The sequence below is a fragment of the Monodon monoceros genome, unplaced genomic scaffold (assembly GCF_005190385.1).
Source record: "Monodon monoceros isolate NGI ecotype Baffin Bay Population unplaced genomic scaffold, NGI_Narwhal_1 Super_Scaffold_21, whole genome shotgun sequence".
Lineage (NCBI taxonomy): Eukaryota > Metazoa > Chordata > Mammalia > Artiodactyla > Monodontidae > Monodon > Monodon monoceros.
This window is the reverse complement of record NW_021703778.1, coordinates 69957716-69983738: the sequence shown is the minus strand read 5'-3', so window position 1 is coordinate 69983738 and position 26023 is coordinate 69957716. Positions and strand designations below refer to the sequence as shown.

At 38.8% G+C, this 26023-nt stretch overlaps 2 protein-coding genes across 9 annotated transcripts in view; one reads left to right on the top strand and one right to left on the bottom strand.

Annotated features, from left to right (window-relative positions):
- The window catches only part of IQCH (IQ motif containing H), a 210626-nt gene extending 208604 nt beyond the window's left edge, over positions 1–2022 (bottom strand). The window contains exon 1 of one of the 3 annotated variants that reach the window (XM_029236997.1): positions 1874–2022. In XM_029236997.1, coding sequence (XP_029092830.1) covers positions 1874–1924 — 51 coding nt within the window. In that variant the 5' untranslated portion in view covers positions 1925–2022. The remainder of the gene's footprint in view (positions 1–1873) is intronic. The other 2 variants (XM_029236996.1, XM_029236988.1) reach the window with 2 other exon arrangements.
- The window catches only part of AAGAB (alpha and gamma adaptin binding protein), a 176614-nt gene that overhangs the window by 84868 nt on the left and 65723 nt on the right, over positions 1–26023 (top strand). For 2 of the 6 annotated variants that reach the window (XM_029236999.1, XM_029237000.1), the window contains exon 1: positions 2165–2266. The exons of 1 other annotated variant lie outside the window; for it this stretch is intronic. In XM_029236999.1, the coding sequence (XP_029092832.1) occupies positions 2194–2266 (73 nt within the window). In that variant the 5' untranslated portion in view covers positions 2165–2193. Of the gene's footprint in view, positions 1–2148; positions 2267–13911; positions 13995–15086; positions 15144–26023 lie in introns of those variants that run through there. 3 more of the 6 variants (XM_029237003.1, XM_029237002.1, XM_029236998.1) reach the window with 3 other exon arrangements.

Below are 26023 nucleotides of genomic sequence, written 5' to 3'. Positions count from 1 at the left end.
GAAGGAGGTAATGCCCTCCATGATTCCATGGGGAGAAAATGGCTGGACCATTTTCCATTTGGACCCCTCTTGGACTGTGCCCTAAGCATCTCTTCCCACGGCTGATTTTAATTTGTATCCTTTTGCTATAAAAACACTGTAATTGTAAGCATAGTGCTTTCCTGAGTTTTGTGAGTTGCTCTAGCAAATTAGCCACTGTGTGGTGGCTAGGGCTTCCTAGCTGGTCTAGGAATAGCTGGTCTGAAGTGAGGATGGTTCTAGGGACCCATGAACTTGTGCCTTGTGTCTAAGTGAGGACAGTCTTGTGGAGACTGTTCCCTGAGACTTGGCAGTTTGGCTAAACTCATTCTAGGGTGGTGGTGAAAGCAAGGATAATAAAAGGTGAGGTTGGAAGATTTGGGTATGATTTATATTGGGGAAGTCTATGAAATTGGTGAGTTTAGGGGTTTGTATTTTGGAAAAGGTGAACTTAAAGAAGTCTCCCAGATGGGAGGTAAGAGACCAAATCATGGCAGGAAGAAAAATTAGACCCTTTAGATCTGAGTAGAGTCCTGATAGAGTGACCTTAGGCAAATTACTTCAAGCCTTAGTCAAGTAGAGGTAAATATAAGAGTTAAAAGTGATGATATATGTGGAAATGTTTTAAAACTATCATATGTAAATGTGAAAAAACAAAGTAGTTTTAACATTCTGGAAAAATCTGAGTGTAACTGTCATAAACTGAGTTATATGGGAGAAGTTATACTTTCTTGATATTTCCCCCCTCAGATTAGAAAAAGTTACTTCCCTGTGTTTTTTAGTTTGTCACATTTCCACATTCAAAAACTTTAACTTGATTAGCAATCTTTTATCTTTAATACGTTTCCCTATCTGTATGTTCCCAAGCAAGGTAGTTCTATTTTATTTATTATTTTTTATTGAGATATAATTGACATATAACATTAGTTTCACATATACAACATAATGATTTGATATTTGTACATATTGCTAAATGATCACCACAGTAAGTCTAGTTAACATCCATCATCACACATGTCAATAGTTACAATTTTTTTCTTGTGATGAGAACTTTTAAGATTTACTCTTAGCAACTTTCAAATACACAGTAGAGCATTATTAACTAGAATTCCCATGGTGTACATTTCATCCCCAGAACTCATTTATTTGCAAGGGACTTCTAGATCCAAAAAAACTGGGGTGATTAAGAAAAGCAGTTCACATATTTCAACTTCTCCCCAGATTTATCACCTCTCCAATGTGTCTGATTCGTATCTCCTCCACTTCCCTACATCATGGGATCAAAATTTTCAGAACATAACACTTAAAAATGGTGCCTAGGGGCTTCCCTGGTGGCGCAGTGGTTGAGAGTCCGCCTGCCGATGCAGGGGACACGGGTTCGTGCCCCGGTCTGGGAGGATCCCACATGCTGCAGAGCGGCTGGGCCCGTGAGCCATGGCCGCTGAGCCTGCGCGTCCGGAGCCTGTGTTCCGCAATGGGAGAGGCCACAGCAGTGAGAGGCCCGTGTACCGCAAAAAAAAAAAAAAGGTGCCTCACTGTAAGATGCATTTTTCCAAAGTAAAGATCCCGGTGGTGTGTATGGCCCTGGAGTTTTACCAGAGGCAAAATGGTTGTGCTTCGAGAGCTCAACCTCCAGGCTCAGGCTCCGGAGGTGTGTGAGCTTGGCGGGAGAGGTCTGGGTTGGCATATCTGGGAGTTCTCTAAGCGGTGCTGCCCCTCGTGTGTTGGAGGCAGTGTGGGAGCGGCGCTCCAAGAGGGTGGGCGTGAGTGGATGGGCGGGCGTGAGTGGATGGGCGCTGCTGGGCCTCGCTCGAAGGGTCTTAGCTGGGAAGGGACGGTGAGGCCCATTTCCCACCTGGATTAATATGGATCCAATGGGGTCGTAATTTTCCGTCTCCTGCGCCATGCCTACAGCCGGGCGGGGCTACCTCCCGGAGGAGGCGAGGTCTCCAGGCGCCGGAACCTGCTGCGGAGGGAGCTCGTCCCCATGGCAACGCCACGCGCAGCCCGGCCTGGTCCACGCCGGGAGCGGAAGAGGGGCTGGAGGAGGAGGCAGGGCCGGCCGTGCCTTCTGAGAATGTGACTTCATTTGCGTGTCTCCCCCGCGCGCCGGCGGTCGTGGTATCGCCCAAGGCGGAAGGGGCTCTTGGACAGAACCTGTTCGCTGGCGCAGAGATGGCTGCGGGCGTCCCCTGTGCGCTAGTCACCAGCTGCTCATCCACCTTTTCCGCAGACCGGCTAGTCCAGCGTGAGTAGTGAGGCACCTGGGCCGATTTCCAAGCCCCGCGCCAAGCCTCGGCTGGCGACAGTCCCAGCACCGCGGCCTCCCTCGGGGCCTCTGTCGCCGCCGCGGGCCCTGGCCTCTTGCTCCCCTTGGTGGTGGCCCGAGACTCCTCTGGTGCCCTTCAGACGTGGTCGAGGTTCCCAGTCCGCCAGGTGTCCACCATTAGCTCCTGCACTCGTTGTTTCTCTGCTTGCCCGGCCCACCATGTCGTTTCTTCCAGCTTTTTCTGTAAAGTAGGACCCCAGCCCAGGGGTTGTTGTGGGCAACCTTTGAGGTGAACCGGAAAGGCGCTCTGGGAATGGTACCGAGGAACGCGAGTGTCAGGTGCAGGAATCGTGACTTATGTTGCCATCGCTGCTCCTGAAGTAGAGAGTGTTTCCTCTGGCTACCCCTTGATGTGTATTTTAAGACTTGTTCGACTTGCCCCCTGCACTCTGCAGTTATTCAGTGCCTTGCCTTCCTCCTGAGGCTAGGCCCTCCGCCAACATTAGTTTTTGGTTATTACTGGGCCTAGTCCTTTTGCCTCTGGACCTTCATAGTGGTTGTCAAACTAAGTCACTCTTGAAAGAACCGTAGGCGAGGAGGGGAGACCAGTGTAGTAGAGAAACCATAGGGCTGGGGGAATAGGCTCAACTCTTCCACTAACTCACTCCGCAAAGTTGATTATAACTCAAGACTCCTGTTTTAAATGTGTGGCTTCGAGTAAGAACAGTGGCTCTCAGCTGTAACCTATGCCCTTCAGTGTTCTTTGTGAAGTGGTGATAATTTTCACAGGATTTTGTGCTTAACCCAGAGTAATCTTTCGGTAAATGGTAGATATTATTATTAAAGCACATTCTTTCTTTAGCCCTCAGTTTCCTGATCCTGAAAATGGGGCATATGAATCTATCTCACAGGATTCTTTGAAGGACCGGTGATGTGACATTTTGAAAGCATTTTGTAAAGTGTAAAGCATCATATAAACTAACTTCTTCCTGTAGTACCTGTCAAATGACGTCACTGCAGCACAAGTGTTCTGTAACTTAGTTATCATTTGTGATCACATGAAAAGTTCCTTAATTATAACACTAAGTGGTAACTAACTGCTCTAATTATGCCATCTCCTTGTCTCTCATCAGTGCTCCTTCCCATTTTTTCCTTTCTTTTCTTTTTGAAAATTGTTTTATTCTAAAAGTAGTGCATAGTCCATTAAGTAAGATTTAGCACATGTAGAAAAGAAAATGTCAGCCAAGGTCTCATCACCCAAACACAAATACTGTCTTAACATTTCTGTGCATTTCCTTACAGTTTTGTTCCCAATGCACAGGTTTTAAAAAATTGATAATTACATTTCATATATAATTTTTATATTTTATATATAACATGTAATATTTTTAACATTTTATATATAAAAATTCAAAATATTGTATCTGAAATATTAAATATATACATGTATAAAATTATATATTTATAGCACATTTAAGGTGTATGATTTGTGTAAATACATATATTTATATAAAATATACTTTTATATTTTACATATATTTCATTATTTTTATCTGATATTTTTCACCTACCATTACACTGTAAATTAGTTTCCGTCATGTATTACATCTAGAGAACATATCAGAATTTGCTCAGAATTCTTAAGATCCTGATGTATTTAACTTTCCAAAGGAATTATATGCATTTGGATTTCCATTACTGATATATGAAAGTCCTTTCAAAGCCAATCTCAGAAATATTTGTTAAGTTTTCTTTTGGTTATCACGTGCTTTAAGGATCAGAATTGGCAGACACGGTCACTTCCTTGAAGGAGCTGATTACCTATAGTTGGGGAATAGTAACACTGTACTTCTTTAAAATATATTAGCATCATTGGGAATAAAATTAATTCTGTAAAATAAAATAATCCACTTTATTTCCATATGTAAAATGCTTCTTGGATAACTTTTGTGTTGCTTAAAATTAGATGACCTTTCCTTTGTGATTCCATTAATGTTATGTAGTGAAAAATAAAATAGAAGCAGTTAGTGAAGAGATTACTTGAGTAAGGAAAAGTGAACTATAAAAGAGGCCTTTTACCATTTCTTCCCAGGTTAATGATTTGGGTAACCACGGATAGTATGAGCATGTAGTACAGTATTTGCTGAGCATTGATTGTTTTATCATAATTAAAGATTGAATTAAATTAATCACAAATTGAGTCTAATTTTGGCATAAAAGATGGAGACTACCATAATGAATGACTTTTAAGTGTTCAGTGACATTAAGCAATATATGATTTTGGATTGAATCTAATTTACGTTTTTGGGAAGGTTTGGTTCCTTCCCATGCATCAGGAAGAAGAACATTTAGGGTTTCTCCAGTTTCTTTCCTTCGACACCTGATCTATTTTACTGCTTTTGGGGACTTCCCTGGTGGTCCAGTGGTTAAGACTCCACGCTTCCAATGCAGGGGGCACGGGTTCGATCCCTGGTCGGGGAACTAAGATCCCACATGCTGCGTGGTGCAGCCAAAAAAATAAGAAAAGTACTGCTTTTAACAACAGTGGGAAATATTTCGTAACCAAGTAACCAAGTTTATTATTATAAGTATACATGAAATAAAAATCAGTAGGCCTCTACTATGGATAAAGTGTGGACTTTGTGAGAAGCTTTTTTCCTTTTGTCGCTCAAAGGCTTTATGTGCAGTATTCTGGGTGGATGTCTGACCTCAGATAAAAGGGGCATTACCAGTGTAGACTTTTAAAGGGAAATGAAGGCCCAGAATGCTTATGCAAGGCTGTGTGTGGTGTGAGAGCAAGTGTCGGTACCCCCAGGCCAGACCTCTTTCCACCCCACATAGGTTTATATGAACATTTTACTTTTATTCTGGAAAAGTGTATTCTGATATTAAGAACGGAGCTAGTCTCTGTGCCAGTTACTGCAGCTGAAAGGACTGCTAAGAGACTATTCCTGCCTTCAGGAGGGAAGTGGTGAAAGTATGTGCTTCACCTGTGGAAATATTAAAATGTTGATACCTAAGTTTTAACATCTTACTCTATTTTCCTAGAAGGAACTTTAGATAGAAAAATCCCATTTGGTTTTAATGTATGTAATGCTAACTTAGCAACTGTAAGCCATTTAGGTTCTACACCTGAACATTTGGAGCAAATTTTTTTCTTCTAGTGAAATGTGGGAATTTGGAGATCTTATAATAAGCATGTATATGTATGTCAATATTCTTCCCAAACATGTTTTCACATAATTTAGTTTGGTTCTTGTATCCTTGTGAATTCATGGAGTCAGAGTTTCTCCATTTTATAAATGAAGAAACGGGGGCTTGGAAGCACTAGGTGAGTTGCCTAGAGTGCTCAAGTACCAAGTGCTGGAGCATATGTTCTCATTTGGGATTTGTGTGCATGGGCTGTCTCATTGAAATGTGTTGGAATTCCTTAGCAATCAGAAGTATTTAAGGTGGTGGCATTGGTGGAAGAACTGAGAGAAAAGATTAACTCAAAAGAAGGTTTTAAAATATGCTTGCATTTCCATTTAGAATGGTTGAAGTCTTAATTATAAGTGAAGAAAAAAAAAATCCTTGCCCAAAGGACCTGTATTTTAAAAAGGGCATGTGCATACCTGATGGTCTTTAACAGTGTCTGGATTTTTATTTTCTCAATTGAGGGAACCCAAAGTAGAAACACTGTATATATTAGTCACTCCTGCTATGTAGAATTAACATTAAAATTAAAAGGTTGTTCCAGATCATTTCTAACATCCGTTCTAGATGTAAAATTCTACGTTATCGATTATTTTTATGTTAGATTATATAATGCTTCATGTTTATCTTTTGGAGACTGAAGAATCAAGCCTGATTTTAAAGTTGCAGTAGACACTCCACTTGTAGTAGAGAGTTTGACATTTTGTGTTTGGAATTCAGATGCATTTACCAATAGAAACAATCCGCTGCTCCTCAGGTTTCTAAAACTGTGCAACCAGGTAACTCAATTATATGATGGGTAAACTAGGCTTTGGGGAATTATGCAGGCAAAGCTGGCCATCAGGTATGACGTTGCTGCTTTGGGAAACATTCATTCGTCTGTAAGACTGGCAGTTTGTTTCTAGGTCTGTCAGACTCCTGTAGTTACAAAGGGATCTTAAAGTAATTTACTAAAGAGAACATTCTTATTTCACAATAGGGGCTATTGTACAGCTTAGCCAATGTTATGTAGCAACAGAATAGGGATAAGAACTTGGGTCTTCTAATTTGCGTTTTTCTGCAGCTGCTTGAGGTATTCTGAGTAGAGCCTTTTACTCTGGGAATAAGTAGTAATTTTTGCTTAAGCAAAGTTGCTTATTTTGTTGTGGTAGGAGGACTCTGCCTTTGATTGGATTGTATATTTCCAAGTCTTTATTTTCTTCAAAGGAAGAAAGATTGGGCCAGCAAGATTTACCCCGAGGGCCTAGAGTTGTCATCACAGAATGATTTATTAAGTGGTCAGACTAAAGCAGTGATTTCAGATGGTAATGGAGGTGGGGGAACTTTGATTTGTTTTTAACTATGATACTTAATATATTTTAAAATTTTCAAATAACATTAAAAAAAAGCTCAAGATTTTTATCTTTATTAAAAAAGGGATGTTAAGTCATCAACCTTAAGATTAAATACAAGTCACATTCTCTCCAGACCCAAAGGGACTTATAAAACACATCCATGTTATCTTCCTGTGTGTCTGTGTGTGTGTGTGTACGTTTGTGTATGTATGTATAATTAAAGGTCAAAGAGGTTGTGATTTTCTCAGGTTGTTCAGCTCATAAAAGTTGGAGATTCAATTCTAGTTCTTTTTTTTTTTTTTTTTTGCGGCATGCGGGCCTCTCACTGTTGTGGCCTCTCCCATTGTGGAGCACAGGCTCCGGACGCGCAGGCTCAGTGGCCATGGCTCACGGGTGCAGCCGCTCCGTGGCATGTGGGATCTTCCCGGACCGGGGCACGAACCCCCATCCCCTGCATCGGCAGGCAGACTCTCAACCACTGCGCCACCAGGGAAGCCCTCTAGTTCTTTTATATATGTGAAATATGATGAACTTCCTGGTGGCCAGAGCTGTATGTATTCAAGGTGAATTTAGGGATAGGAGAAATTACAGTAGAAGATTTCACTACTACAGTGAGAACTTTTATGGTTCAAAATGAGTTTATGCCTTTTCTTTCATGGTAGTTGGAGCCTTAGTAGATGAACTACCGTAAGCTAATAAAAAATGAAATTGCCTCTATTGGTGCCCAGTTTGTTTTTGTTTTTTTTTTAATCGGTCGAGTAGAGAATTTGTGTGAAGTGTTAGACTCATCTTTTAGCTGTTGTTGAAGAGTTAAATGATTATAAGGTGTTTGTCTTCCCAGTAAATGGCATTCCAGTAATGGGGTAGAGAGCAGTGGGGAAGTATTACACATCAGCTGACCTTGCACAAAACCGTTTATGATACTGAGAGTATTGTATCATCCTGGAGGATTCTGAGTGTATCTAGACTCAGGCCTTTATTTCTGGGCCACCTAACTGCTTATTTTTATGTAGCAAAAGATAAAAAACATCCAGAAAGTATGCAGTGGTCATTTGGTTTAAACAGCTTGCTGCATTTGCTCTGTATAATTCCTCAGCAAATAATGACACTCAATAAATAATGAAATCTGATATAAAACCATTTTTAAAAAAAGGTTAAAGTATGAAAACTGTTTTAAATATGTCTGGCAAGAATGAGGATCTGGACACGACGTTGTATTTGTGTTGCAGCCAGTGCACACAGATACCACAAATACCTCTCTGAGAATTACTTATCCAGGAAGCAAGACTGAGGTACGTTAAGACAGAGAGGACAGTTGTGAAACTCTTAAAGAGCGTTTGTGATGTTTTAGATTCAGTAACAAGTAACCTTTTTAGTGTTTAATTTTCCACACAGACCTGAAGGCTGGTTCAACACAGAGGTGGGGTAAAGTAGTATCGTACCTGGATCAAAATCAGTATGCTCAGAGCAGGAAAATGTGTGATCATTTGGTAATAAAGAGCACTGTTATGCTGACATAAGAGAATTGCCATTCTGTCTGAATTCTGCTGGAGTTGTTCAGGACTTTTGTGAGGAAAAAAATTTGTGAATTGAGTGCTGAGTTCTACCCTCTTCCTAGGTATCTGATTTTAAGCACGTTAACTTTTCATTGCACAAATACTTACTGTCTTTACATGTGCCATCATTGTTCTCAGTATCTAAAACCTGTGCCTCAATCGCCTACCTTGTCAATAAAGTGATTTTTTTTAAAGCAGCTTTGGGGTATAATTTAAATACCATAAAATCCACCTGTTTTAAGTGTAGAAAATTTCTGTCATTCTAGAAGGAGACTTCTACCTATTAGCAGTCATCCCTCATTCCCACCCCAGCTCTGGGCAACCACTAATGTACTTTCTGTCTCTATAGAGTTGCCTTTTCTGGACATTTTATATAAAAGAAATCATATGAAATGTGGTCTGTTGTGTCTGGCTTCTTTTACTTAGCTTGATGTTTTTGAGATTCACCCCTCCTGTAAGCATGTACTTGGTATTCCATTGTATGGAGAGACCACATTTTGTTTATCCATTCATCTGATGATAGACATTTGGTTGTTTCCACTTTTTGGCTATTATGAATAATGCTGTTATGGGCATGCTAAGAAACTATTGTATACTATTTTACGAAACTGCTGGACTTTTTCAGAGTGGCTGTACCATTTTACCTTTCCCATCAGCAACGTATGAGGGTTTCAGTTTCTCCACATTTTTGACAACACTTGTTAATTGTCTGTATTTTCATTTATATAGTTGGGGTGAGGTAGTGTCTCGTGGTTTTTATTTGCATTTTCTTAGTAACTAGTGATGTTGAGAATCTTTTCATGTGTATATAGTCCATTCATATATCTTTGGTGAAAAGTCTATTCAAATCTTTTGCTCATTTAAAAAGAAATTGAAGCATAGTTGAATTACAATATTGTGTTAGTTTCAGGTGTACAGCAAAGTGATTCAGATATATATATGTGTGTGTATATATATATATTTCAGATTATTTTCCATTATAGGTTATTATAAGATATTGAATGTAATTCCCTGTGCTATCTTGTTGCTTATCTATTTTATGTATAGTAGTTTGTATCTGTTAATCCCATGCTCCTAATTCCCTTTCCCCTTTGGTAACCATAAGTTTGTTTTCTATGTCTGTGAGTCTGTTTCTGTTTTGTACATAGATTCGTATTATTTTTTAGATTCCCTGTATAAGTGGTATCATGTAAAATTTGTCTTTGTCTGACTTACTTCACTAAGTATAATATTCCCTAGGTCCATCCATGTTGCTGCAAATGTCAGTATTTCATTCCTTTCTACAGCTGAGTAATATTCCACTGTGTGTATATATTACATCTTCTTAAGCCAGTCATCTGTTGATGGGCACTTGGGTTGTTTCCATGTCTTGCTTTTTCCCATTAAAAAAATTTTTTTGTCTTCTTATTAATGAGTTGTAAGAGTAGTTTATATATTCTAGATACAAGTTCCTTATCACATACATAATTTACAAATATTTTCTCCCATTCTGTGGCTTATCTTTTGGTTTTCTTGATGGTATCTTTTGAAATGCAAAAGTTTTAAATTTTGGTGAAGTCCAGTTTATCAGTGTTTTCTTTTTCCATTATCCTTTGACTGTGTGTTCTCCAAGCATGATTTTAACCCATCTGGAAGGACCTTTTGGATACTGGGATGTTGGGTCTGTTAGCTTTGTAATGTTTTCCATCGGACCAAGCTTATTTTCAGTATTTACATACAGGAGCTACAAAATAAATGCTCTTCATTAAATTTACTCTGTTTTGGAAAATTCATCTTAGACATGTTTACCTTCTTTCAGAATAAGTTAGCATCTGTTGCAGATTCTGTTGTCGACCTGAGCAGACATTGACATTTTTTGTGAAGTTTTATTACTTAATGCTGATTTGTTTATAAAACATTACCAGTTGAATATGAAAATTACTTTCGTCTCATAATTGCCCTGTTTAGACTTATGTGTTCTTCAGAAAATCACCATTTATAAATTATTTTCAAAGCATCTAAGATTAATTGCCAGATAATTTTTATGGTTAAAATAATTAAAGAATACATTTGAGATGGATTTTTATCAGATGCAAATGAAAGGCATTTATGTCTGTGGTGGGAGGTTATGGTGCCTGGCTGTAAAAGGCTAGTTTCAGTTCTATGAGAAAGAATAAAACCAAATTTGCATTCCACAACTTTTATTTTGTTTCATGAATACAGTCAGGTCAGTTCCACAAGTTCGTTTGCTTTAGATCAGGGTTTCTGTTGACATTTTGGGCTGAGTAATTCTCTGTTGTGTGGGGCTGTCCTGTGCATTGTATTCTTGGCCTCTGCCCACTAGGTGCCAGTAGCATCTCCTCGCTTTTGACAACCAAAAATGTCTCTAGATGTTGACATGTGCCCTGGGAGACAAAATCACCTCCCCATAAAGAACCACTGCTTTAGGTGATATCTGGACGTATGATTCCAATAAATAAGTGATAGTAATGGAATCCAAAGAAGTCCCCCCCTTTCCCCCAAGCATGAGTGGGAATTGTCCATCAGCTGTGCCACTGGGACTGATAAAGTGGTCTTTGCATGCAGCCCACGAAGTTTAGAGGCTGATGGTTCTTCTTGGCCCTCGTAGAGCACTTCTCCACATTCTGTCTCCCCTGGCTGCCAGCTTCTTCCTTTATGTCTTTTGTGCATGTTGGTCTCTCACGTTGCTCTTCTAAGGGCAAAGCAGAGACCGTGTACCCTCCCCCACCACACCCCCACCCTCAGTTATTTTAACATGAAGATGTGGTGACCAAGTCCAGACAGCTATTGGGAGAAAGCGAACTTGACGAAAAGGAGGAGGGCTGAGTTGGATTTCCTCTGCTTAAACTTTTAAAACTTTTCCGCTGTGATACAAAAAGCCCCAAAGCATGTGGCAATGTGAATTTACAGAGTGACCAGAGAGGAGTGTGTGAGGAAAAGGTAATTAAGTGTTGTAAGCAAACCAGAATTGCTGTACTCCTGTTAAAGCAGGGGTATGTTGCTCTAACTCAATCCAGTTCCTCTTCTCAGCCACTTCACACTGCTCCACTGATGGATCTGTCATATACACGGAGACAGATATTGTATATACTTGCACCAGGAGGCTGCAGGATGATTACTCAGAATCACAGATAAGAACTTCCTGACATTTGTCTTTGTAAAGTCCCAGCCCTAACCTTGCAGTTTTAACCTTTAAATGGCATACAGGCTCCAAAGGCCCTTTACACTGCAGCAGTATGATCTACTCCTAGTACTTGGGGAATAATCTGGTAGTTAATAACTGTTATAGAGTAGCACCCACCTTGTATGGTGTTCTCATGAAATTGTGGCTATGAAATGGTCACTGGTTGCAACAATATGGAACCATTACGATTTTTTTTTCTCTTATAAATTTATTTATTTTTGGCTGCCTTGGGTCTTGGTTGCTGTGCGCGGGCTTTCTCTATTTGTGGTGAGCAGGGACTACTCTTTGTTGGGGTGTACGGGCTTCTCATCGCAATGGCTTCTCTTGTTGTGGAGCACGGGCTCTAGGTGCGTGGGCTTTAGTAGTTGTGCCTTGAGGGCTGTAGAGCGCAGGCTCAGTAGTTGTGGCACACGGGCTTAGCTGCTCTACGCGTGTGGGATCTTCTGGACCAGGGCTCGAACCCATGTCCCCTGCATTGGCAGGTGGATTCTTAACCACTGTGCCACCAGGGAAGTCCTGGAACCATTATGATTTTTAAAGGTCCCTCTTTGTCTTTCCACCTTGCTGTTTAATGAAAACTCTGGCCGTCATTTTTTTTCCAAATCACATTTTGCTCAATTCTTTTCTTTCATAATAGCTACTTTCTCCTTCAACTGACGTCAGACTCTACTGCCTCCTATACTTTTCCTAATTGCTTTCTCTTCTGTCTCAGTCTGAGCCTTAACAATGGCAAAGAAAAATTTGGAGAAGGCATACTTTGGGAAGGGAGGGGCCAGAGCAGCTTAGTTATTTCCTAATTGTAATGTTTCTTACTAACTCCTCAACACGTGTGTAACCTGTCCTCTTAGAGTCAGGAGTGCTGACACACGTGCAGGAAACTAAGCTGGGGAGGAGGACGTGAACTTTACTGAGGGCCTGCTCTGTGCCCGGCGCCCACCTGCGCTTCTTGGGCATTGTTTTATTTAATCTTCAAGGAGCCATTTGAGGAGTGTTTTTGTCCCCTGTTGCAGCCGAGGAGATGACTCACAGACAGATTAATTTGTCATTCTCACTGAGGGCCAGCATTCAAATGCAGGTCCCTGTGACCCCAGGTCTGTGCTGTCTCTCTTTTCCGGCCTTTTCTGGTTAGTAGTGCTGCCATCACAAAGGGAAGGGGAAGGAACTGTGGGTCCCCCAGAGGAGTGGGTACCATGAAAGACACTGGTATCGGGGGTGGGAGGTTATGATGCCTGGCTGCAAAGGCAGTTTCAGGTCTATGAGAAAGAATAAAACCAACTGTATTCTTAGAAGAGTGCTGCTTTCTAGAAGGATCGTCTTGATTTGAGGTGGCAGCTGTCACTTCCCTCAGGGCATAGAAAATATGATTTAACCACTGGACAACTCTTCACATATCAGTGTCACAAATCACTTAATCAGTGTCATGATTAATTAAGTGCACATTAATTCTACCAGTATTAAAAGTGTCTTTAGGGCTTCCACTGATGGCGCAGTAGTTAAGAATCTACCTGCCAATGCAGGGGACATGGGTTCGAGCCCTGGTCCGGGAAGATCCCACATGCTGCGGAGTAACTAAGCCTGTGCACCACAACTACTGAGCCTATGCTCTAGAGCCTGTGAGCCACAACTACTGAGCCTGCGTGCCACAACTACTGAAGCCTGTGCGCCTAGAGCCTGTGCTCCGCAACAAGAGAAACCACTGCAGTGAGAAGTCCGTGCACCAAAACTACTGAGCTTGCGCTCTAGAGCCTGCGTGCCACAACTACTGAAGCCTGCGCACCACAACTACTGAAGCCTGTGCGCCTAGAGCGCATGCTCCGCAGCAAGAGAAGCCACCGCAATGAGAAGCCTGTGTACCTCAACAAAGACCCAACACAGCCAAAAAATAAATAAATAAAATAAATATATATAAAAAAAGAATGTTTAAAAAAAAAAGAAAAGAAAATCTAACTGGTGTGCCAAGCCACAACTTCACAGCTATTAGTGCTCACAAGTATTTAAAAAAAAAAAAGTGTCTTTAATTCTCCTACTGAAGGAGATATGAATAATCTAAAACAGTATCAGTTCCTTGAGTTTAGAATGCACTGATTTGGTCTTTTTTGGCTGGGGTAGATAGGTGAGGGGGTAAGGTAAGGATTGTATTTATATATATGCATGTATGAAATTGGGTATTTGTGCTGTTTTGTGAATTTGCCTTGGAACCTCAGAAAGCTTCTTTCCTCTTTCTTTAATGATTGCTTTCCAAATTAACCTTTTTCTGAGGGAAGAAACATCAGGAGAGACGGAGTAGTAGAAAGAAGGGCAAGAAGAAAAGGGAGTTGCTGGGTCACTGACCTGAAATGCTTCCTTGGCTTACAGCTTCCTTCAACTTTGGAATCTCTTCAGTAACTTGCCGAGTGGGAGGGACTATACGGGAAATAAGATCACCAAGGATGTGAGAAGTAAGTAGGAGTTGCTGGAGAATTGATGGCTATGTAACAGTTTCTCAAACAGGAAAGGAGATTTATACTTAAAGCTGGGGGAAAGGTTTACACTTGCTACTGGAACTGAGTTGACGTTTAACTTCTCATCTGAAAACACTATGAATTAACTATTTTAAGCTGTGAAACCATAATAACATAGCTGGCAATGAATCATCTAGTATTTGTCTCTTAAAAAGTGATGTATTACAGCTCCACCAGGTGGCTGCCAGCAGAGTGAATGGCAGGAGGAGGGAGAAGCTGCTCTTGATTGTATTTGTGCATCGTTTTGACTACATCAAAATTCAGTTTAGTGCAGGGCAGAGAAGAGAGGCCGTGGCAGGTTTTTCTAGGAAGTCTGTCTGGCAAAAAACTCCCACAAGATCACTATGACTCACTTTTGACATAGAAATACCTGAAACCCATCAACAGTTTTCTGATGGGTTAGTTGTACTGTGGGGTCACATCTTTAGGTACCCTCATTCCAGCTATTACTTTTGGTTTTCATGGAAGGGAAGAGGATGCTTAGGCCCATAGGTTAGTTTTGGCTGTGACCGTTAGGCACTTGAGCGTGACCTAGCTCAAACGCTAAGTGTTGTAACCTGTAATGCACCACAGTAGAGTAGGAAAGAATGCTGGTGACCTGAATTCTGTTTTAGGCCCTGCTCTTATTAGGCAAGTGGCTTCTTTTTTCTGGCCCTCAGTTTTCTTATCTGTGAACTGAGTGAATTATACTGACTGATCTCTGGAAACTCTTAGCCATGTGCACCAGCATTTGAGTGATTTTTGTTTTAATTTGGAGAAGAATAAACTTGTTAAACGTTTGAAACCAAATATAAAGGATGAGGGAGAAAAGCTGTATTTAGTGTAGACATTTACATTTTTTAAATTAAACTACATTATGATGTTGATGATAAGAACTAGAAAGAGCCAATCTTCACTTTTCTCTCTCTAGTTCTAATATGGCACAGATGTAATAATAAAGCCCACATGCAGCCTCACTGAAAGTATCTGATTAGACATAAAATGTTAAAAAAAATCTGATAAGTAAATTGACCTATCAAATTCTTTTAGGCAGCACAAAGAATGAAAACAAAACAGAAGACCACTGAGCTGCTAAAACTTTGAAAGGTAAAATTCATTTTCCCAATTTATTGGTTCTATTCTCATTTAGATTTAGAGAAAAGAGAAAGAAATAGCTTCTTTGTATGTGTTAAGTAAATATCTTCTCACTTGAAAATCAACCACAGTATGTAATTGAAATTTTAAGAGCTCTGAGTAACACATTGGTTTATCCTCTGGTATTCTAGACATTGATTAGTAAAATGAACCATCCTTAATGGATCCAAATAGTCTGAATTGCAGTTTGTAAGTAAATATATGACATCTTCATTGATTTAATTTTTTCATGTTAGTTGAAGACACTGACTTGAAAAAAGCGTAACCCACATTTTATTCCAGTTTCTAACAATACAACCAGCCTAGGAAATATCAAGAACTGGCTGTGGTGCTGGTGGGAGTAGTAGTCCCGTGCTCCTTCTACTTGCCCCTTAAAAACAGTGAGTTCATTGTTGTACTCTTTGTGCTCCCCACTTAAAAAAAAAAGTCAATTCATTATTTTAAAAATTTACCCGTGAATGAAGACTGATTCCATGTGGTGGCTCCTCCTACCCTTAAAAAAGAAATCAGTTTATACATTTTTTGCTACTCTCCCTGGTTCAGTTTTCCTTCTTCCATGTCGGCATATTGCTATGCCACTTGCTTGAAGTTTGAAGCGTTAGCTTTGGATGCAACATAGACTTTGATCTGAGGTTTGTTTTTTTTTTTTCTATGAGACATTTACATGAAAGCAGAATCTTTGATTTTAGTAACTTATGTGTTCTTCCTGGTTATTTCTTACCTGAGCTCCATTATGAGGGGCATTGCAGCTGGCTGCTATGGGATTGATTAATAATTAATAAAAGACTATAACTTAAGGTAGAAATTAAGCAGAAAGAACTACTGATTTCTTAAAGAGACAAGGTAAACTCAGATTTTCAAATATTGGCACAGACCTGTTCATTTAAGAGTAACAATTCTGGTTTTGGTGAAAAATTTTAGAAAGTTAGTTTCAAAAGGGGCCTTATGTCAAAGGTAAAGTCTTAAATTTATTTGAAATTTAATTTTTTGGTTAAAAAAGAGGTTTTACTTTCGGCAGACCAGTTCTTTTTTTTTTTTAACATCTTTATTGGAGTATAATTACTTTACAATGGTGTGTTAGGTTCTGCTTTATAACAAAGTGAATCAGCTATATATATACATATCTCCCCATATCTCCTCCCTTTTGTGTCTCCCTCCCACCCTCCCTATCCCACCCCTCTAGGTGGTCATAAAGCACCCAGCTGATGTCCCTGTGCTATGTGGCTGCTTCCCACTAGCTATCTATTTTACATTTGGTAGTGTATATATAAGTCCATGCCACTCTCTCACTTCGTCCCAGCTTACCCTTCCCCCTCCTTGTGTCCTCAAGTCCATTCTCTACATCTGCATCATTATTCCTGTCCCGTCCCTAGGTTCTTCAGAACTTTTTTTTTTTAGATTCCATATATATGTACTAGCATACGTTATTAGTTTTTCTCTTTCTGACTTCGCTCTGCATGACAAACTCTAGGTCCATCCACCTCACTACAAATAACTCAATTTCATTTCTTTTTATGGCTGAGTAATATTCCATTGTATATATGTACCACATCTTCTTTATCCATTCATCTGTCAGTGTACACTTAGGTTGCTTCCACGTCCTGGCTATTGTAAATAGAGCTGCAGTGAACATTGTGGTACATGACTCTTTTTGAATTATGGTTTTCTCAGGGTATCTTCCCAGTAGTGGGATTGCTGGGTTGTATGCAGGTTCTATTTTTAGTTTTTTAAGGAACTTCCATACTGTTCTCCATAGTGACTGTATCAATTAACATTCCCAGCAACAGTGCAAGAGGGTTCCCTTTTCTCCACACCCACTCCGGCATTTATTGTTTGTAGATTTTTGATAATGGCCATTCTGACTGGTATGAGGTGATACCTCATTGTAGTTTTGTTTTGTTTTTTTTTAATTTTAAAATTTTATTTATTTTTTTATACAGCAGGTTCTTATTAGTCATCAGTTTTATACACATCAGTGTATACATGTCAATCCCAATTGCCCAATTCATCACACCACCACCCCCACCATGCCGCGGCTTTCCCCCCTTGGTGTCCATATGTTTGTTCTGTACATCTGTGTCTCAACTTCTGCCCTGCAAACCAGTTCATCTGTACCATTTTTCTAGGTTCCACATACATGCGTTAATATGCGATATTTGTTTTTCTTTTTCTGACTTACTTCACTCTGTATGACAGTCTCTAGATCCATCCACATCTCAACAAATGACCCAATTTGATTCCTTTTTATGGCTGAGTAATATTCCATTGTATATATGTACCACATCTTCTTTATTCATTCGTCTGTCGATGGGCATTTAGGTTGCTTCCATGACCTGGCTATTGTAAATAGTGCTGCAGTGAACATTGGGGTGCATGTGTCTTTTTGAATTATGGTTTTCTCTGGGTATATGCCCAGTAGTGGGATTGCTGGATCATATGGTAGTTCTATTTTTAGTTTTATAAGGAGCCTCCATACTGTTCTCCCTAGTGGCTGTATCAATTTACATTCCCACCAACAGTGCAAGAGGGTTCCCTTTTCTCCACACCCTCTCCAGCATTTATTGTTTGTAGATTTTCTGGTGATGCCCATTCTAACTGGTGTGAGGTGATACCTCATTGTAGTTTTGATTTGCATTTCTCTAATAATTAGTGATGTTGACCAGCTGTTCATGTGCTTCTTGGCCATCTGTATGTCTTCTTTGGAGAAGTGTATATTTAGGTCTTCTGCCGATTTTTGGATTGGGTTGTTTTTTTAATATTGAGCTGCATGAGCTGTTTATATATTTTGGAGATTAATCCTTTGTCCGTTGATTCATTTGCAAATATTTTCTCCCATTCTGAGGGTTGGCTTTTCGTCTTCCTTATGGTTTTCTTTGCTGTGCAAAACCTTTGAAGTTTCATTAGGTCCCATTTGTTTACTTTTGTTGTTATTTCAATTACTCTAGGAGGTGGATCAAAAATGATCTCGCTGTGATTTATGTCAAAGAGTGTTCTTCCTATGTTTTCCTCTAAGAGTTTTATAGTGCCTGTTCTTACATTTAGGTCTTTAATCCATTTTGAGTTTATTTTTGTGTATGGTGTTAGGGAGTGTTCTAGTTTCATTTTTTTACATGTAGCTGTCCAGTTTTCCCAGCACCACTTATTGAAGAGACTGTCTTTTCTCCACTGTATATCCTTGCCTCCTTTGTCATAGATTAGTTGACTATAGGTGCATGGGTTTATCTCTGGGCTTTCTATCTTGTTCCATTGATCTGTGTTTCTGTTTTTGTGCCAGTACCATATTGTCTTGATTGCTGTAGTTTTGTAGTATAGTCTGAAGTCAGGGAGTCTGATTCCTCCAGCTCCGTTTTTTTCCCTCAAGACTGCTTTGGCTATTCGGGGTCTTTTGTGTCTCCATACAAATTTTAAGACTTTTTGTTCGAGATCTGTAAAAAATGCCATTGGTAATTTGATAGAGATTGCACTGAATCTGTAGATTGTTTTGGGTAGTATAGTCATTTTCACAATATTGATTCTTCCAATCCAAGAACATGGTATATCTCTCCATCTGTTGGTATCTTTAATTTCTTTCATCATTTTCTTATAGTTTTCTGCATACAGGTCTTTTGTCTCCCTAGGTAGGTTTATTCCTAGGTATTTTATTCTTTTTGTTGCAGTGGTAAATGGGAGTGTTTCCTTAATTTCTCTTTCAGATTTTTCATCATTAGTGTTTAAGAATGCAAGAGATTTCTGTGCATTAGTTTTGTATCCTGCAGCTTTACCAAATTCATTGATTAGCTCTAGTAGTTTCTGGTGGCATCTTTAGGATTCTGTGTACACTATCATGTCATCTGCAAACAGTGACAGTTTTACTTCTACTTTTCCAATTTGTATTCCTTTTATTTCTTTTCTTCTCTGATTGCTGTGGCTACGACTTCCAAAACTATGTTGAATAATAATGGTGACAGTGGACATCCTTGTCTCGTTCCTGATCTTAGAGGAAATGCTTTCAGTTTTTCACCACTGAGAATGATGTTTGCTGTGGGTTTGTCGTATATGGTCTTTATTATGTTGAAGTAGTTTCCCTCTATGCCCACTTTCTGGAGATTTTTTTTATAAATGGGTGCTAAATTTTGTCAGAAGCTCTTTCTGCATCTATTGAGATGATCATATGGTTTTAATCCTTCAATTTGTTAATATGGTGTATCACATTGATTGATTTCCGTATATTGAAGAATCCTTGCATCCCTGGGATAAATCCCACTTGATCATGATGTATGATCCTTTTAATGTGTTGTTGGATTCTGTTTGCTAGTATTTCGTTGAGAATTTTTGCATCTATATTCATCAGTGATATTCGTCTGTAATTTTCTTTTCTTGTAGTATCTTTGTCTGGTTTTGGTATCGGGGTGATGGTGGGCTCATAGAATGAGTTTGGGAGTGTTCCTCCCTCTGCAGTGTTTTGAAAGTGTTTGAGAAGGATGGTGTTAGCTTTTCTCTAAATGTTTGATAGAATTTACCTGTGAAGCCGTCTGGTCCTGGACTTCTGTGTGTTGGAAGATTTTTAATCACAGTTTCAGTTTCATTACTTGTGATTGGTTTGTTCTTATTTTCTATTTCTTTCTGGATCAATCTTGGAAGGTTATACCTTTCTAAGAATTTGTCCATTTCTTCCAGGTTGTCCATATTATTGGCATAGAGTTGCTTGTAGAGTCTCTTGATGCTTTGTATTTCTGCAGTGTCTGTTGTAACTTCTCCTTTTTCATTTCAAATTTTATTGATTTGAGTCCTCTCCCTCTTTTCCTTGATGAGTCTGGCTAATGGTTTATCAATTTTGTTTATCTCCTCAAAGAACCAGCTTTTAGTTTTATTGACTTTTGCTGTTGTTTTCTTTGTTTCTATGTTATTTATTTTTGCTCTGATCTTTATGATTTCTTTCCTTCTGCTAATTTTGGGTTTTGTTTGTTCTTCTTTCTCTAGTTCCTTTAGGTGTAAGTTTAGATTGTTTGAGATTTTTCTTGTTTGTTGATGTAGGCTTGTATAGCTATAAACTTCCCTCTTAGAACTGCTTTTGCTGCATCCCATAGGTTTTGGATCATCGTGTTTTCATTGTCATTTGTCTCTAGGTATTTTTTGATTTCCTCTTTGATTTCTTCATTGATCTCTTGGTTATTTAGTAACGTCTTGTTTAGCCTCCATGTGTTTGTATTTTTTACTTTTTTTCCCTGTAATTCCTTTCTAATCTCATAGCGTTGTTGTCAGAAAAGATGCTTGATATGATTTCAATTTTCTTAAATTTACTGAGGCTTGATTTGTGACCCAAGATGTGATCTATCCTAGAGAATGTTCTGTGCGCACTTGAGAAGAAAGTGTCATCTGCTGTTTTGGGATGGAGTGTCCTATAAATATCAATTAAATCTATCTGGTCTGTTGTGTCATTTAAAGCTTGTGTTTCCTTATTTATTTTCATTTTGGATGATCTGTCCATTGGTGCAACTGAGGTGTTAAAGTCCTCTACTGTTATTGTGTTACTGTCGATTTCCTCTTTTATAGCTGTTAGCAGTTGCCTTATGTATTGAGGTGCTCCTGTGTTGGGTGCATATATAATTGTTATATCTTCTTCTTGGATTGATCCCTTGATCATTATGTAGTGTCCTTCCTTGTCTCTTGCAACATTCTTAATTTTAAAGTCTATTTTATCTGATACAAGTATTGCTACTCCAGCTTTCTTTTGATTTCCATTTGCATGGACTATCTTTTTCCATCCCCTCACTTTCAGTCTGTATGTGTCCCTAGGTCTGAATGGGTCTCTTGTAGACAGCATATATATGGGTCTTGTTTTTGTATCCATTCAGCAAGCGAGTGTCTTTTGGTTGGAGCATGAAATCCGTTCACGTTTAACGTAATTATCGATATGTATGTTCCTGTGACCATTTTCTTAATTGCTTTGGGTTTGTTTTTGTAAGTCCTTTTCTTCTCTTGTGTTTTCCACTTAGAGAAGTTTCTTTTGCATTTGTTGTAGAGCTGGTTTGGTGGTGCTGAATTCTCTTAGCTTTTGTTTGTCTGTAAAGCTTTTGATTTCTCCATTGAACCTGAATGAGATCCTTTCCAGGTAGAGTAATCTTGGTTGTAGGTTCTTCCCTTTCATCACTGTAAGTATATCATGCCACTCCCTTCTGGCTTGTAGAATTTCTGCTGAGAAATCAACTGTTAACCTTATGGGAGTTCCCTTGTATGTTATTTGTCGTTTTTCCCTTGCTGCTTTCAATAATTTTTCTTTGAATTTAATTTTTGCCGATTTGAGTACTTTGTGTCTCGGCGTGTTTCTCCTTGGGTTTATCCTGTATGGGACTCGCTGTGCTTCCTGGACTTGGGTGGCTATTTCCTTTCCTATGTTGGGGAAGTTTTTGACTATAATCTCTTCAAATATTTTCTCTAGTCCTTCATCTCTTCTCCTTCTGGGACCCCTATAATGCGAATGTTGTTGCGTTTAATGTTGTCCCAGAGGTCTCTTAGTCTGTCTTCATTCCTTTTCATTCTTTTTTCTTTATTTGGTTCCACAGCAGTGAATTCTAGCATTCTGTCTTCCAGGTCACTTATCTGTTCTTCTGCATCAGTTATTCTGCTACTGATTCCTTCTAGTGTAGTTTTCATTTCAGTTATTGTATTGTTCATCTCTGTTTGTTTGTTCTTTAATTCTTCTAGGTCTTTGATAAATATTTCTTGCATCTTCTCGATCTTTGCCTCCATTCTTTTCCCGAGGTCTTGGATCATCTTTACTATCATTAATCTGAATTCTTTTTCTGGAAGGTTGCCTATCTCCACTTCATTTAGTTGTTCTTCTGGGGTTTTATCTTGTTCCTTCATCTGGTACATAGTCCTCTGACTTTTCACCTTGTCTTTCTGTGAATGTGGTGTTTGTTCCACAGGCTGTAGGATTGTAGTTCTTCTTGCTTCTGCTGTCTGCCCTCTGGTGGATGAGGCTATCTAAGAGGATTGTGCAAGTTTTCTCATGGGAGTGACTCAGCAAGATCCTTTCTGACCCACCTCCTGCTAGTATTGGAGGGTCTCTTGCAGAGGCGGGGGTGGCCGTGGTTCACTGCGCGGACAAAGACAGTGGTGGCAGTAGTTCTGGTGAGTACTTGTTGACGTGTCATTGTAGTTTTAATTTGCATTTCTCTAATGATTAGTGATGTCGAAGATTGTTTCATGTGTTTGTTGGCAATCTTTATATTTTCTTTGGAGAAATGTCTATTTAGGTCTTCTGCCATTTTTGGATTGGGTTGTTTGTTTTTTTGATACTGAGCTGCTTGAGCTGCTTGTAAATTGTGGAGATTAATCCTTTGTGAGTTGCTTCATTGGCAAATATTTTCTCCCATTCTGAGGGTTGTCTTTTCGTCTTCTTTATGGTTTCCTCTGCTGTGCAAAAGCTTTTAAGTTTCATTAGGTCCCATTTGTTTATTCTTGTTTTTATTTCCATTTCTCTAGGAGGTGGGTTAAAAAGTATCTTGCTGTGATTTATGTCATAGAGTGTTCTGCCTATGTTTTCCTCTAAGAGTTTTATAGTGTGTGGCCTTACTTTTAAGTCTTTAATCCATTTTGAGTTTATTTTTGTATATGGTGTTAGGGAGTGTTCTAATTTCATTCTTTTACATGTAGCTGTCCAGTATTCCCAGCACCACCTATTGAAAAGGCTGTCTTTTCTCCATTGTATATTCTTGCCTTCACTATCAGAAGTAAGTTGAACCATATGTGCATGGGTTTATCTCTGTGCTTTCTATCTTGTTCCATCGATCTATATTTCTATTTTTGTGCCAGTACCATACCATCTTGATTACTGTAGCTTTGTAGTATAATCTGAAGCCTGGGAGCCTTATTCCTACAGCCCCATTTTTCTTTCTCAAGATTGCTTTGGCTATTCGGGGTCTTTTGTGTTTCCATACATATTGTGAAATTTTTTGTTCTAGTTCTGTGAAAAATGCCATTGGTAGTTTGATAGGGATTACATTGAATCTGTAGATTGCTTTGGGTAGTATAGTCACTTTCACAATGTTGATTCTTCCAATCCAAGAACATGGTATATCTCTCCATATGTTTGCATCATCTTTAATTTCTTTCATCAGTGTCTTATAGTTTTCTGCGTACAGGTCTTTTGTCTCCTTAGGTAGGTTTATTCCTATGTATTTTATTCTTTTTGTTGCAATGGTAAATGGGACTGTTTCCTTAATTTTTCTTTCAGATTTTTCATCATTAGTGTATAGGAATGCAGGAGATTTCTGTGCATTAATTTTGTATTCTGCAACTTTACCAAATTCATTGATTAGCTCTAGTACTTTTGTGGTAGCATCTTTAGGATTCTTCACGTATAGTATCATGTCATCTGCAAACAATGACTGCTTACTTTTTCTTTTCCAATTTGGATTCCTTTTATTTCTTTTTCTTCTCTGATTGCTGTGCCTAAAACTTCCAACACTATGTTGAATAATAGTGGTGAGAGTGGACAACCTTGTCTTGTTCCTGATCTTAGTGAAAATGGTTTCAGTTTTTCACCATTGAGAACAATGTTTGGTGTGGGTTTGTCATATATGGCCTTTATTATGTTGTGGTAAGTTCCCTCTCTGCCTACTTTCTGGAAGGTTTTTATCATAAATGGGTGTTGAATTTTGTCGAAAGCTCTTTCTGCATCTATCGAGATGATCATATGGTTTTTCTCCTTCAATTTGTTAATATGATTTGTCACATTGATTGATTTGCGTATATTGAAGAATCCTTGCATTCCTCGGATAAACCCCACTTGATCATGGTGTATGATCCTTTTAATGTTCTATTGGATTCTATTTGCTAGTATTTTGTTGAGGATTTTTGCATCTATGTTCATCAGTGATGTTGGCCTGTAGTTTTCTTTCTTTGTGACATCTTTGTCTGGTTTTGGTATCAGGATGAAGGTGGCTACGTAGAATGAGTTGTGGAGTGTTTCTCCCTCTGCTATATTTTGGAAGAGTTTGAGAAGGATAGGTGTTAGCTCTTCTCTATAAACATTTGATAGAATTCGCCTGTGAAGCCATCTGGTCCTGGACTTCTGTTTGTTGGAAGATTTTTAATCACAGTTTCAATTTCAGTGCTTGTTATTGGTCTGTTTATATTTTCTATTTCTTCCTGGTTCAGTCTCAGAAGGTTGTGCCTTTCTAAGAATTTGTCCATTTCTTCCAGGTTGTCCATTTTATTGGCTTACAGTTGCTTGTAGTAATCTCTCATGTTCCTTTGTATTTCTGCAGGGTCAGTTGTTACTTCTCCTTTTTAATTTCTAATTCTGTTGATTTGAGTCTTCTCCCTTTTTTTCTTGATGAGTCTGGCTAGTGATTTATCAGTTTTGTTTGTCTTCTCAAAGAACCAGCTTTTAGTTTTATTGATCTTTGCTATTGTTTCCTTCATTTCTTTTTCATTTATTTCTGATCTGCTCTTTATGATTTCTTTCCTTCTGCTAACTTTGGGGTTTTATTCTTCTTTCTCTCATTGCTTTAGGTATAAGGTTAGGTTGTTTATTTGAGGTGTTTCTTGTTTCTTGAAGTAGGATTGTATTGCTATAAACTTCCCTCTTAGAACTGATTTTGATGCATTCCATAAGTTTGGGGTCATCGCGTTTTCATTGTCATTTGTTTCTAGGTACTTTTTGACTTCCTCTTTGATTTCCTCAGTGATCTCTTGGTTATTTAGTAGTGTATTGTTTAGCCTGCATGTGTTTTTATTTTTTGCAGATTTTTTCCTGTAATTGATGTCCAGTCTCATAGTATTGTGGTCAGAAAAGATACTTCATACGATTTTAATTTTCTTAAATATACCAAGGCTTGATTTGTGATCCGAAATGATCTATCTTGGAGAATGTTCCATGAGCACTTGAGAAGAAAGTGTATTCTTTTGTTTTTGGATGGAATGTCCTATAAATGTCAATTAAGTCCGTCTTGTTTAATGTGTCATTTAAGCTTGTGTTTCCTTATTTATTTTCATTTTGGATGATCTGTCCATTGGTGAAAACGGGTGTTAAAGTCCCCTACTGTGACTGTGTTACTATTGATTTCCCCTTTTATGGCTGTTAGCATTTGCCTTATCTATTGAGGTGCTCCTATGTTTGATGCATAAATATTTACAATTTTTATATCTTCTTCTTGGATTGATCCCTTGATCATTATGTAGTGTCCTTTAAAGTCTATTTTGTCTCATATGAGAATGCTGCTCCAGCTTTCTTTTGATTTCCATTTGCATGGAATATCTTTTTCCATCCCTTCACTTTCAGTCTGTATGTGTCCCTAGGTCTGAAGTGGGTCTCTTGTAGAGAGCATATATATGGGTCTTGTTTTTGTATGCATTCAGCCAGTCTGTGTCTTTCGGTTGGAGCATTTAATCCATTTACATTTAAAGTAATTATCGATATGTATGTTCATACTACCATTCTCTTAATTGTTTTGGGTTTGTTATTATAGGTCTTTTCCTTCTCTTGTGTTTCCTGCCTAGAGAAGTTCCTTTAGCATTTGTTGTAAAGCTGTTTTGGTGGTGCTGAATTCTGTTAGCTTTTGTTTGTCTGTAAAGGTTTTAATTTCTCCGTCGAATCTGAATAAGATTCTTGCTGGGTAGAGTCATCTTGGTTGTAGGTTTTTCCCTTTCATCACTTTAAATATGTCCTGCCAGTCCCTTGTGGCTTGCAGAGTTTCTACTGAAAGATCAACTGTTAACCTTATGGGGATTCCCTTGTGTGTTATTTGTTGTTTTCCCCTTGCTGCTTTTAATATTTTTTCTTTGTATTTAATTTTTTATAGTTTGATTAATATGTGTCTTGGCATGTTTCTTCTTGGATTTAT